The sequence below is a fragment of the Chrysemys picta genome, chromosome 8, assembly GCF_011386835.1.
Source record: "Chrysemys picta bellii isolate R12L10 chromosome 8, ASM1138683v2, whole genome shotgun sequence".
Taxonomy (NCBI): Eukaryota; Metazoa; Chordata; order Testudines; family Emydidae; genus Chrysemys; species Chrysemys picta.
The window spans coordinates 5,830,765-5,844,910 of record NC_088798.1 but is presented as its reverse complement, the minus strand read 5'-3'; the positions used below and the strand labels follow the sequence as shown (position 1 = coordinate 5,844,910).

Below are 14,146 nucleotides of genomic sequence, written 5' to 3'. Positions count from 1 at the left end.
GTGATTAGTTGGCTTGGTCGTGATCAAGGTGTTTCCTATGGTATGTCAAAGAGCCCTGGTGATTAAATAATGGAAGCCACACCACTGAGTTGGCAGTAAGAGAAACAATCCATAACAGCTGGCCTACCCTTTCTTATTTCTCTAAACTCAATATTTTTAGTAATTTTTAAAAGAAAATGATTTTGTATCCGCCAATTTAAAACTAGCCCTTTCAACCCTGCAATCTGAATCTTCTTCTCCGGCATGTAACCACCTTTATCCAAAAGCTTCTTCGAGTTTCACCTTTTTTTGACACACAATGCATACATGATGATTTCAGAGAGCTTCTGGCCCTCACCACGCCAAGGAGCGGGAAATGCCATCGATTGATGGCTTGTTCTTGACTGACCTCGGCATCATTTCTGGTCGAGAATATGGAGGAGACCACGAATATACGTACCAATCCATGGAACTATATGCCTATAGCTAACGTTATCCTTGGGATCTGGAAAAGTCAATTGAGAGAGAGAGAAGAAGATAATACTTTATTAGTAATGATTCACTGCATTGTACGTTTATCTGTGGGGTACACACCAACCTTCAGTTGTGAATGAAACAAAATGGGTGGCATCGCTTCATAATGAATCAATATTACACAACAAAGCAACACCCAGTTCAGCATAATTGTGAGGTGGCTGAATGAAGAACAGATGCAAGACTAGCATTAACCAAGGATACTGCAGGTCTAGAGCTGAACGGGAACATGGAAAGGGACCTCAGGAGGTCATCTAGTCCAACCACCTGCTCAAAGCAGGACCAATTCCCAACTAAATCATCCCAGCCAGGGCTTTGTCAAGCCTGACCTTAAAAGCCTCTAAGGAAGGAGATTCCACCACCTCCCTAGGTAACCCATTCCAGTGCTTCACCACCCTCCTAGTGAAATAGTGTTTCCTAATATCCAACCTGGACCTCCCCCACTGCAACTTGAGACCATTACTCCTTGTTCTGTCATCTGCCACCACTGAGAACAGTCTAGATCCATCCTCTTTGGAACCCCCTTTCAGGTAGCTGAAAGCAGCTATCAAATCCCCCCTCATTCTTCTCTTCTGCAGACTAAACAATCCCAGTTCCCTCAGCCTCTCCTCATAAGGCATGTGCTCCAGCCCCCTAATCATTTTTGTTGCACTCCGCTGGACTCTTCCCAATTTTTCCACATCTTTTTTGTAGTGTGGGGCCCAAAACTGGACACAGTACTCCAGATGAGGCCTCACCAATGTCGAATAGAGGGGAATGATCACGTCCCTCGATCTGCTGGCAATGCCCCTACTTATACAGCTCAAAATGCCGTTAGCCTTCTTGGCAACAAGGGCACACTGTCGACTCATATCCAGCTTCTCGTCCACTGTAACCCCTAGGTCCTTTTCTGCAGAACTGCTGCCTAGCCATTCGGTCCCTAGTCTGTAGCAGTGCATGGGATTCTTCCGTCCTAAGTGCAGGATTCTGCACTTGTCCTTGTTGAAACTCATCAGATTTCTTTTGACCCAATCCTCTAATTTGTCTAGGTCCTCTATCAGTTTGCAGATGATGATGCATCAAGGAGTTGGGATTCCTGAGTGACATCATAGTTGTGGAATTCTGCTTTGCTGTGAATAGTTAATACCCGGGAAATTATGCTCGGCATTTGCAATTTGCAGGAACGTTACAATCGTTCAGAACTCAAATGCACCATGCCTTACCTCCTCTGGCAAATACGGCCTTGGCATAATCAGGGTGGGTGATGTTTAAGAATGCTGAGAAACTCCCAAACCAGAGAGGGAAGGCATACGGGTACTTCTGGCTCCATAGCTCTGTTTTGTTTAAAATCTCCCCTTGTAGAAGCTGCAACAGCGGAGGAAAAAAGAGAGAAGAAAACAGGGTTGGAAAACTGTCCAGAAGAGCTCACGGTAATCTTGCTACAGCCAGAAGAATGGGGAATGTTCATAGGACATGACAGTTATAAATAGTCCATGGTCTCTCTGAATTGGCCTGATGTACCGCAGAGAGGGTTGTTATTTTAAACATTATATGAAATAACTGTTCATCCAGGGATTCTCACCAAGGAAAATACCTTTACATGGAATGCTGTAACGGACTGGTCAGTGTATGTTACCCGTCCCTACCCTGGAACCAATCCACAGAGGATGTGAATCTGTTACAGCTCTCAGCAGGACAGCCTGGCTTTTTAGCTCATAGATGGAGACTCAAGTTTTCAGTTCTATGAGGTTTCTGGTTCAATCCTTGCCACAGTGGTACAATATATAATGGACTTTGTAAAGGAGCAGGAGGAATCTAACCAACCAATAAAAAGCCCAGATAAAGATGGGCCAGAAGCTGTCACAGATCAGGACTGATCTAAAATTCCCTTTGTGGTCTCACAAGGGCACCCACTCTAGGCTCCCAACTCCTCAGCCGTCACCTCTCTGGGGCGGAGACCTGTCTCTCTCCCTACTGGCCAGACTGCGCAGTTCCCCAGCAAGTCAGACTGCCCAAGCAGGCCTGCTTGGCTTTCTCCTCAGAGGCTGTAAACAGCATAATTGCCCCTGGTTAGAAATTAACACCCTGCTCTTTTAAGCAAACACATTTGTTATAAAGGTGAAAACATTACAGAGAAAACATGTTAAAAACAATAAAAGGACCTACACACATGCTAACTGGCATATCAGAGATCATAACCCCCACCCCAAACTCCAACAAGGGCTCTGGTAGGAGTCAGTCCTTCAATCCACACACAGGGTGTTTTCTTTGGTTACAAGTTCAGACGTCTTTTGCTCAGAAGAAGATCCCTCATGAATAAATCTGCCTGTCCTTTATACATCTGGGGTCTCTAATTTAGAGATTCCAGGAGCAGGTAAACAGACAATGGACCTTTCCTCAGGGCATAGCTTCAAAAGGCTGGGTTTTTGCATAACTAGAAAGGGGATGAGGTACATTTGCATTCATCTCCCCCCAGAGATTTCCTAGGAAACCCACTTAGCCAAAAGTTCATTCTTGCCTGGCACACTGTTTAAAAGAGTCCTTTGAAGCTCATAACACTTCCTAGGGTTTGCATTAGTCACATCTCCCCCTAGAGATGTTACATACAATCCCACAATAATATATAAACCTTTGCATCGTTAATTCAATAACTCCTAAAATACTCAACTTAATCCAATAAAGTTTGGCTTAATCCAATAAGGTTTGTCCAGGATGGTGAAGGAAATTACCATATCTGTCACAAAAGCATTCACCCATCCCTTCCATCAAACGGTGGTGGAGTTAGCGTGGAAACCAATGCCAAACCACCTCTGGTTTTGGTTTTACAAGTGTAAGCAGAGTCTGGATGAGCTCTCCTCTGCCACTAGTGGTGAGCTGTGGAAAGACTTCAGAAGCTGATCTCGTTTGCATGGACACACCCACCCTGCCTAGGTGCTCAGCATGATGGGACTGCTTGCACAAATGATCACTTGTGGCTGGTGTTGGATCCCCAGTCTCCTTGTTATTGGGGCAGGAGTAATAAAGCGTTGCTATCCTTATTGTGTGAACTTTTGGGGCAATTTGCTCCTGAGGAAAAGTCCTTGTTATGTCTAACTTCTGCAGAGTCACCCCACTGATTTACATACAGAATGTGGCATCGGGTGTGAGCCACAACTTGGGGGCAGGATATAGGCCATGGTGCAATACTTAGACTGTACACTCGTTAGAACAGGAACTATGTTTTTAATCTGTGTTTGAGCAGCACCTAGTCCTTTGGGGTCCTGGTTCATGACTAGACTGCTAAGTGCTACGGGAATACACATAATAATAATTAATAATATAGTAACGTCTAGGATCACTAAAGGCTTGATCCAAAGCCATCGAAATTAATGGATCAGTGCCTCATTTCTTAATGATCCTATTTCAGATTTACTCTGGTTCTGACGCTTTAATGGGGCCCTTGTTTGCTCATTAACCTGGAAACAGCTGAACTTTGAAACTCAAACACAAGCCTGTAAATAGCTTGCCTTTTGGAGCAGATCCTGGATAGCATTTCACTGTGGAATAATGAAAGGCCAGATTCTGATACCTTAACTCGCACTGAATAATATCTGACGCTACAGCTGGAGCTACTCCTAGACAGGGGCGGCTCTATGGTTTTTGCCGCCCCAAGCACGGCAGTCAGGCGGCTTTCGGCGGCACGCCTGCGGGCGGTCCGCTGGCCATGCGGATTCGGCGGCACATCTGCGGGTGGTCCGCTGGCCACGCGGATTCAGTGGCATGCCTGCAGGAGGTCTGCTGGTCCCGCGCCTTCAGCGTCCCTGCCGCCGAATTACCGCCGAAGCCGCGGGGCCGGCAGACCTCCCACAGGCATGCCGCCGAAGGCAGCCTGACGGCCGCCCTCACAGCAACCAGCAGGCCGCCCCCCGTGGCTTGCCGCCCCAGGCGCGCGCTTGCTGCGCTGATGCCTGGAGCCGCCCCTGCTCCTGGAGTAGGGTCCTACTCAGTATGAGTAACTGGATCACAATCTGATCCTCAGATACAAGCGATTGAAAAATCATGTTTGAGCCCGCCCATTAGACATCTGCCTAAACGGCCTCACACCTGCTGCCTTTGAAGTCGATGGGAGCTGAATTAGGCCCATTTTATAGCAAAGGCCTGTCTGCTTTGTCACATCGCTGGGGAGGGGCCGGGCAGAAGCTCCCTGTGAATGGGAGAGTGGGGGTCAGAGGGATAGGAGGGGGAAGGAGGGGAACTACTAAGACTTGGGGAGGGAGGGGGAAAGCAGGGCAGCTCCTTCACCTCTCCTGGGCTGGACAAGATACCAAGCCAAGTTTGTGACAGTACCCATAAGACATGGAGCCAGAGCAACAGGTAACAGGGAAAATATTTAGCAACTCCTTTTCCTAGCCCTGATCCGCTGAAAATTCATGAGGTTCCCCAGTCTTTGCAGTCCACTGATTTCCATGGGTGCAAGACCATGGAAGGGATAGCTGGGGGAGGGATAGCTCAGTGGTTTGAGCATTGGCCTGCTAAACCCAGGGTTGTGAGTTCAATCCTTGAGGGGGCTACTTAGGGATCTGGGGCAAAAATCAGTACTTGGTCCTGCTAGTGAAGGCAGGGGGCTGGACTTGATGACCTTTCAAGGTCCGTTCTAGGAGATAGGATATCTCCATTAATTATTATAAGACCATGCCCTTCACCTTTCACTCCTAAACTTCAGTCCCAGGTCTTGTACAGCATCTAACAATTACAACCACTTAATTCAGCCTAGTAACCTTTGAACGGGTTATGTTTCCAGGGGAAATGGAAATATTTACAGCCATACACTAGAGTGGTTATGGATTTTCTCTACGGGTTATAAAGATTTAATTAAGGGAGACCCTAAATTTTAGAAGGATAGTCTGGGAGACCCTATACCATTGCAGACATTAGTGTTCCTAGCTCCAAGTGCAGGATCTATGGCCTTGGAACGGATGATGCACAAATTTACTCATCTGAGTAGCCCTCAAGTCAACAGTCACTCACCACCACAAACCAACGGTCTATAATTAACTGTTCTTGCATTCATTGCTCATTCTAATCTCCAGCTAAAGTCAGTGGAAATCGGACCTTATCCTGGATTCCCCATACTACCTTCAGACTTGCTAGACTAACACCACCAAGTATATATTTATTGTATTACTATGTTATTACCAGTGCTTGTATTAACTTTTCATTGATTTATTATTAAAAAAAAATCAATAATAGCTACATTTACCATTATGGATCATATGGAATTCCTATTCCTGTAAGAAAGAATCTTCTTCTGTCCCCTGCAGCTGTCAAAATACTCTTACCCCGGTCTCTGACGCTGGGTCTGATCCTCAGCGCTGTTCCTGGCCTCTGATTCCTGCTATGACCACTAGGCCTGACCATTGCTGCTCCAACCACTAGGCATGACCGCTCACACCCCAGTCCATGACAATCAGTGCTGACTGCTGAGTGTGGGGTTTGTAGCATGTGCCGGCACATTACAAACTGATCATCATGCAGGGGACTGGACTCGATGACCTCTCGAGGTCCCTTCCAGTCCTAGAATCTATGAATCTATGAATCGCTACTTGGTACATCTCATTTGGCAATGGAATTAACGAAACCCTACAAACGCGTATCTGCCATACATTATCTGCCATGTATGGAAGCTTGATCCTAATATGCATTCTGCCCTTCTGCAAAGGAATTACAACATGGAGAGCATTGCAGTGGTTTCACTCTCAGTTCACTCCCCAGTCAAACCAGAAGAGACCTGGAGTCAGCAGGTGGAAATCAGTGTAGTTTTAATGGCGCTACCCTGATTTACGCCAGGTGAAGAGTTGACCCATAAGGTGTCATAAGGTGTTACCTTCTCCTTTGCCCTCAGTTAATCATTACCTCTTTGTGGTTTTTGCACTGACCTGTGTCTTTTGTTCTTTACACAACACTCTTTAGATCATGATTGCAGAGCAAGGTTTGTATAGTGCAGGGGTAGACAACCTATGGCACGTGTGCCGAAGGCGGCACGCGAGCTGATTTTCAGCGACACTCACACTGCCCGGGTCCTGGCCACCGGTCCGGGGGGCTCTGCATTTTAATTTAATATGAAGCTACTTAAACATTTTAAAAACCTTATTTACTTGGCATACAACAATAGTTTAGTAATATATTATAGACTTATAGAAAGTGACCTTCTAAAAACATTAAAATGTATGACTGGCACACGAAACCTTAAATTAGAGTGAATAAATGAAGACTTGGCACACCGCTTCTGAAAGGTTGCTGACCCCTGGTCTAGTGGGATGCATGACTTACCAATGATTTATATTAGCCCAAGGGGCACAAGGAGGATTCTCACAGATCCCAGGGACATACCATATCAGTGAGATTTTCCCCGCTTCCCCCCGCCCCTCCCTAGTTCAGGGAAGCTGCTTACTCGGTTCACTGCACTGTGTCTATTTCATTTTTAAATACCACCTCCTTCTGTCCCATCCCCATCCCCCAAGGTGCAAACTGAGCCCTTTTCCTACCTCATGGACGTGGCCGTATAGCCAGTGGGTCGGATGGCTTGGGAAACTGCTGAAAGCTTTGATCAATTCCTGTCTCCGGTGATACAGCTGAATCACTTTCAACAGCACGCAGGTCAAGCCGAACACAGCAGCCAGGTGAAAAACCCGATAGATATCCACCCCCAGCCAGGACCAGGAGGGCTTTAACCCTCTCTCTAGCACAGAGGTCATGTTCCTGCTGCTTCTGTTTGGCTCCCGCAAACTGCACTCATTGTCCTGTCTCACCCTTCTTTTGCTACAGTTATAGTCAGGCAGCCTCAGCCAATACTGTGCAAAGAGGAAGGATTTCAGAGGCTGATTTGTTGCCAAATCATGAGAGTCTTTATTGGAGGGAAGAGTCCAACCAGCACAGCCTCGGGGAGACATCGTTTGTGAGGGGAAGAGTGCAGCAGAGCAACAATCTGGCCTGCCTTTCCTGGAGATTATGGCAGCAGGCTAGGCTGCGACGCGTATAACACTCCCATCGCACTGCTGTCAAGAATGGCACAAGGTGTAAGGTAGTGGAAAATCAGCCCCACTGAGTGACCTCCATTGTTCAACGAGGATAAAGAGAACCGTCCAGTGGCTGCTCATTAACTGAGCACCATCCATCCTGTGCACTGAATGCGTCAGGGCGCCGGCAGGAAAATTAGTATGCAATCGTGTAACTAAAGACTGGTTTCGGAGGGGTCGCCGTGGTAAGAAACCCAGGAGCAGGCAGATGTAGGATAACATGCTTCATGCATTAACCTTCTCTTAAGGTTTCAGAGGGTAGCCGTGTTAGTCTGTATCAGCAAAAAGAACGAGGAGTCCTTGTGGCACCTTAGAGACTAACAAATTTATTTGGGCCTAAGCTTTCGTGGGCTAAAACCCACTTCATCAGATGCATGCAGTGGAAAATACAGTAGGAAGTTTTATATATATACTGAGAACATGAAAAATGGGTGTTGCCATACCCACTCTAACGAGACTAAGGTGGTATCAATTAAGGTGGGCTATTATCATCAGGAGAAAAAAAAAAAGTTTTGTCATGATCATCAGGATGGCCCATTTCCAACCGTTGAAGAAGGTGTGAGGAACAGCAGGGGGAAAATTAGCACGGGGAAATAGTTTTTACTTTGTGTAATGACCCATCCACTCCCGGTCTTTATTCAAGCCTAGTTTAATGGTGTCCAGTTTGCAAATTCATTCCAGTTTTGCAGTTTCTCGTTCGTAGTTTCTCGTTTTGATGGAAAGTCTCCAAGCTGCCCTATTTGGAACCTATTCTCCATGTCGGCCATGTCTACACTAGAAAATTGTGCTATTTTAATGACTCCAGTATAGCTGAAGTGGTACAGGCGTTATACCAGCATGAAGGTGCTTAGTTAGAGCTGTTTCTGTAAGGGAAGAGGAATAACTATACTGGTATCAGGCACTTTTATACTGATATAACTGTGTCTTCGTTTGGGCTTGTACCAGTAGAACTATATCAGTGAACAAACCAGCCCCTTCATCAACATGGTTATGGTGGTACAACCTTCAAGTGTAGACAAGCCCTTCGTCTGAAATGGCTCAGATGTGGGCAGACTGCAAAGCCCATTTATTCAGCCACGCCTTTGTGGAGGGAGGGACACGCTAGAAGCGATCAATTATGTGGAAGAGGGTGAGAATTGTTGGGTTGGCTTCTCCTGTGCACTGTTAGCGTTGGCACAGGGGTGTGGAGCAGCTGCTGACTTTACTCTGGATTGATTGTTGTTTTTAAGCATTGCCAAAGGCCTAGGCCAGGTGCTTGTATCCACAGTGTTATAAATCTGAATAAATAAGCAATAGAAATCTGTTTATCGAGTTGAGCTGTCACAGGTGATTAACGCTGGGGCATACGCCCTCCATGGACAATCCTGACTCACTTCTGCCTGTGAAACTCGTATTCTGCACATGCCTCTGCTTATTCACCCCGACAACACCTCAAATTCCTGCCCTGTCGTGGGGAGAACAATCACAACCACAGGCAAATGATATGCTTTGCTGGATGCTTCTTGCAGTGACCATCTTGCTCAACCGACTTTCAACAAGCCATCTGTGCTGCAGACTACAACGGCCCGGGAAACAATGCTCTTTGCCACTGTGTAATAATTGCCCACCGCCTTTCATGACACCATGTTACAATAGGGGGTTATACTGGGTGTCTGCATGCCTGGGGTGTTATAACAAGCTGCTCTGCTCCTTGAAGAGTCTGGAGGCCAGGAGCCAGCAAGCCCTGTTCGATTGTCAGACACAGATGGGAAGGGGTCAGGGGGTTACTATAAAAGACTAAGAGAATACAATTGGAGGTGGGCTATAGGAAGCAGGTGGGTTGCTGTGGCCAGCCCTGGAGTGGAGAAGATGCAAGAGGAAGATCCTCTAGATACCTACAACTTGCTTTGGTCAGGAGAATAGCTTTGTTTTGTACTTGAATAATATATTGAACTCTGAGAAAGGGGCCTGATCCAGGCTCTTGGGCTGAGGGACAGGCCAGCACGCTGCATGTATATTGTAAAGAAAGAGGCTCTGTGAAATTCTTCAGAACTACCATGGGGTCACTAGGCTCTGCTGTTGTCATGCAGTTGTGATTACTAGTGTAGCTACTAGTATTGTTTCACTTTAGTAGCACAATGCATTTAATGAAAGACTAATCTCTTTAATTCCTGGAAACTCCAAGACAACCGGGGAAGGCTGGCAACCCTACAGATCAGGTGTGTGGCAATGCAGAGAGGGAGGAGAGAAAGAAAGATATGAAGATGGATGGATGAGGGGGATTGACCCTGAGGTAAGGAGCCTTTTGTTGCTTGGACACTCCTACATCTCCAATCCAACCACAGGGTGGGGAGAGTGGATGGCTCAGAAAAGTGAGGGGGGGAGGGGAGGAAAAGGAGTTTCCCTTGTTAAATATAATTAGAGCCACAATACAGTCCTATGTGTCCACTAGCAGTAAGAAGAATGTGAATAGTTAGTGCTTTATTTAATTTTGATTTTATTTGTGCTGCTTCTCGGCTCCTTGGAGCTAAGATCCAAGTGTAGTGTCTGTTCTTATCAGTTTAATTTCTTCTGATGGACATCTGTGAACACCCGTCCTGAAGATGGAATCTCCTGCAGCCATTTTTGAAAAAACTGATGCTGCTTTGAAGATATACTCCACTCCTGCTATTTCGGAAGAAAACTCTATTTCACCTTCATCTACACTGTTGTCGGCTGCTGCTGTTCCTGTGTTCTCTACTTCCCAGAAAGCTCAGCAGAAACCTATCCCAAAGACCACTCTTGGTGCTTCACGGAAGACCCGGACCACCTGCAAGGATGAAAACATTCGGAGGTGGCTGAAGAAAACCCCCGTGGATACCTCTGCAGGGAGACCTAGCACCCAAAGGACAGCTCTTCGGGACCTCACATCCAGGAGCAAGAATATCTCAACAGCTCTTCAGGAGTAGGACCTCTGGAAAACCCTGCCTGCTTCCCAGGACCAGGATGTGAGCGCTGCCCTGCTGCTCCAGAGAAGGCTGCCACCAGAAGAGTCCCCCGCCGACGACCCAGGACCAGGATGCTGATGGCTGCCCCGCCAGGAAGGATGCCACCGGAGGAGCCCCCCCGATGACCCGGGACCAGGATGCTGATCGCTGCCCCGCTGCTCCAGAGAGGGATGCTCCGGAAGGAACCACCTCCTCAACCCCAGACCCTGACACTACTTATCACCCAGCTGTCCGGAGGAGGGCCGCTCGAAGGGGAATGCATTTCAGAGCCCAAGATCTCGATGCCGCATGCTGTCCTTCCGGGCAAAGAGACATCGTGGCCAGTGAGTCCAGCACCCCCCCAAGAGCGACTTCACCCCCCCAAGCTTCTCTACCAGACCCAGAGGAATCACCTGGCGAGTCTGCAGGCCCAACAGAGATCCGCCCCATGGAGAGTGAGGCGGGGAAGAAGACCGCATCTACCTCCAGTACCCGCTCCCTACAGGTCTCCTCCTCTGCCTCTTCTGTCTCCCTGTCCATGGAGTCCAGACCCTCGCGGCCCTCAGCAAACACGTTCGTAAGACCTACAACAAACGGATTGCTTTCCGGTGTACCGCTGCGATCTCCCCTTCGAGACCCAAAGGAAATGTAAGTTCCATCAAGCCACATGCAAGGGACCCCCCACGACTGTGAAGGTGAATCCCACTGACATCCTGCGGGTTCCAACCCTGACCCCCACTGATGGTCTGGCTTCAGCACCCCAGCCAGCATCCCCAGAGTCACAGCAGATAAGGGGGGACCAACCGCCAACTGAGGGAAGCGTAACCCCCGCCTCGAGGACTGACGATGCCACCAAAAGGACCAGTCCCGTCTCCAGAATCCCCATGCTGGACCCTGCTGTGAGGGGGACCACCGCCACCTCGCAAGTCAGCAAACTCACCAGACGCCTCAGCGACCTCATAAAAACCATCCGGCACAACACGGAAACGAGATGCTGCAGCGCTCCCCCACAGGTAACCTCATGCCACCCTGCCGTAGGAGCAACTAGCACTGCCCCCCAGGCCACACGGCGAGACCCAGCCAACGGAGGAGCCTCCCGCAGCCCCCAGATCCCATGGCCGGACCCCGCTCCCGGGAGACCCAACACCTCCTCCAAGGTTACCCAAAGAGCCTCCGACCGCCAAAAACCCCATGCCCCACCGAGGACCCCCCAGCTGGATGCAGCCCGCAGAAGAACCAGAACTATCCCCAGCGCTCCCAAACACGACCATGCCCCCACAAAGCCCAGCACCGGTGCTTCCAGAACCCCACTCCCTCCCGGAAGATCCAGCGCTGTCTCGGAGACACCGAGAGCTGCCCTCCCCACCACACCAGGGCCCCCGCCTCAAGACCCACCTGAATACTGCTCCCCAGTCCGAGGGACAACAAGGCCGCAGACCGTCCTTGCAGCACCGGAACCTGCAGAGACAACGCAGCAGAAGGAGCGACAGCCGCGAGCGAGGGTCGCCACGCTGTGGCAATCCGCCTGGATGGAGGAGCTGGCAAAGGCTGAGGACTTGGAGAACTTCGACACCCTGATGGACAACTGCCTGGTGAAAGCCATCGCGCCACGTCTCGGGGAGATCTCATTGAACTGCACCATCCCTGGTACCGACACCCAGCTACGACCTGACGTGGTCATCACCAACGAGGCCCAGAAAAAGATCATCCTCGTCAACGTTACAGTCTCCTTTGAGAACAGGACCCCGGCATTTCGCGAAGCCCGAGGTCGTAAGCTGGAAAAGTACGCCCCCCTGGCTGACACCCTGAGAGTGAAGGGCTACAAGGTGCAGATGGATGCCCTGATTGTCGGAGCCCTGGGCACCTAGGACCCCTGCAACGAGCGTGTGCTGTGGACCTGCGGGATCAGTCAACGCTATGCACGGCTCATGCGATGCCTCATGGTCTCAGACGCCATCCGATGGTCCAGGGACATCTACATCGAGCACATCACCGGCCACCGACAGTACCAGGAGGCGTGAGACAGAGTGACATCGTTCTCCCACTACGAGAAAGGGACCAAGTGACCTTCTCTGTTGGATCATATGAACTGGAACCATAAACTCCCTGAACATTAAATCTCACCAAATGTGGGTCAAGCCATCCTCATCATCATATCCACTCATTATACCCCACACCCAAACATAGCCACTCTATGAACTTCATACCCTCATATCTCAATGCCTGTACTTTGACCCATCAACCTTTTACCCCCAACTGGGGATATTGCAGATTATGTATTCCTTATGCCACCTGATCTTAAACCAAACTTTGCACCCTCGATAATCTGTACGTTATTTCCTGAGAACCAGAAACTTCTACGCTCAAACTCTGTTCACTTTTTTTTTAACATCATCTTAATAAAACTTTTAAACTTGATTTTATTTGTGCCCAGATTATATATGTGGGAATTATCCCATTGTATTACCCTGTAACCATTGCTGAGTCAAGACCCTATCCACAGCCAAGACCCTATCCAAGAACCTACCTTTGTGTTGCTGGTGTAACACTAGTAAGTAGAGTGGTTAAAAACTAGCTCCTCATTGTGTCTCCACTGCTTCACACTTGTTCAGAGAAGGTCATTGGTTGTGGGTGACAGGCCCTAGCAAATTCAACTCTGATAGCAAAGCTGGCACAGACAGTCTCACAGCCTTACCAGCACCAGCTTGTTCCAGCCAAACCTTTCATCTTGATGGTAGAATAATGAGTTACAAAGAGAGTCTACCTCAGTGGGGTGGTCTCAGGGATGCTTGAGGTGAATTATCTGAGAGTGGAGCTAGCTAACCATGTGTTAAAGACCTACATGCCATTGGACTGCAGATATTTCATGTGTACTATATACAGAATCTCTTTGTCAGGGTGATGCTTCCTATTTTCATTCCCAAGTATCTACAAAGAACACAGGGTTTGCCACACAGAATAGAGCCCAGCTCAATCTGGTCTGGTTTTCCACCTCCCTCCATATCAGAACAGATCCTTGTGTACATCAGCAAGGGCTAGTATTAGATGCTTCAGAAGAAGGCACAGTCCCATACGCCACACACCCACCCACCTCCTGCATGTGTGTGTGCAGACATACCCTTAAAGCAACATACATAGAGGGAAATAAATCTTCTTGTCTCCTGCAGGTGGTTATTCACCTTTCTCCATGAAGCCATAAAGTTTGATTACTTTATAATCTAGCGTGAACAGCTGAAAATGTAGGATCAGTTATGACACTGCCAAACCCTTGTTTATTTAAATCCAGCCCTGGTGTTTGCTATACTGACGTCCTACTGCAATAACGATACACTGCACAAGAAATGTCTCCTCTTGTTTGCTTTACATTTGCTAAATAAATTCCTAGATTGAGCCCTTATCTTGTAATTATTGATAGGGGTAACAGAGGTGACGTGTGCGGGGAGGGGGGCATCCGGGGTCATGTTCCTCCCTCCCCAGATTTGCGGCTTGGCTTGCACTGAGCATGCTCACACATTGCTGAACCTATCTGCCCTCACTCTGCCGCTCCACCCCTCCAGGCATGGGCCGTCTCTGAGGGTAGCTAAGAGAAAAGATTAAATCATGTCATTATCAGAGGGGTAGCCATGTTAGTCTGGATCTGTAAAAAGCAACAGA

The 14,146-nt window shown here is 48.4% G+C and overlaps 1 protein-coding gene, 1 long non-coding RNA gene and 1 other non-coding gene across 3 annotated transcripts in view; 2 read left to right on the top strand and 1 right to left on the bottom strand.

Annotated features, from left to right (window-relative positions):
* The window catches only part of LOC101952194 (cytochrome P450 4B1-like), a 32,229-nt gene extending 24,768 nt beyond the window's left edge, over positions 1 to 7,461 (bottom strand). Inside the window, exons 1-3 of the mRNA XM_005284887.5 lie at positions 7,017 to 7,461; positions 1,716 to 1,857; positions 440 to 484 (exon numbers count right to left, since the gene is read on the bottom strand). Coding sequence (XP_005284944.1) covers positions 440 to 484; positions 1,716 to 1,857; positions 7,017 to 7,421 — 592 coding nt within the window. The 5' untranslated portion in view covers positions 7,422 to 7,461. The remainder of the gene's footprint in view (positions 1 to 439; positions 485 to 1,715; positions 1,858 to 7,016) is intronic.
* Positions 7,431 to 10,220, top strand: LOC135972968 (uncharacterized). The gene is made up of 3 exons (XR_010589587.1): positions 7,431 to 7,552; positions 9,712 to 9,819; positions 10,087 to 10,220. It is a non-coding gene; the product is annotated as an uncharacterized LOC135972968 (long non-coding RNA).
* On the top strand, positions 10,032 to 10,225 carry LOC135973320 (U2 spliceosomal RNA). The gene has a single exon (XR_010590122.1). It is a non-coding gene; the product is annotated as a U2 spliceosomal RNA (small nuclear RNA).
* The last annotated feature ends 3,921 nt before the right edge of the window (positions 10,226 to 14,146 follow it).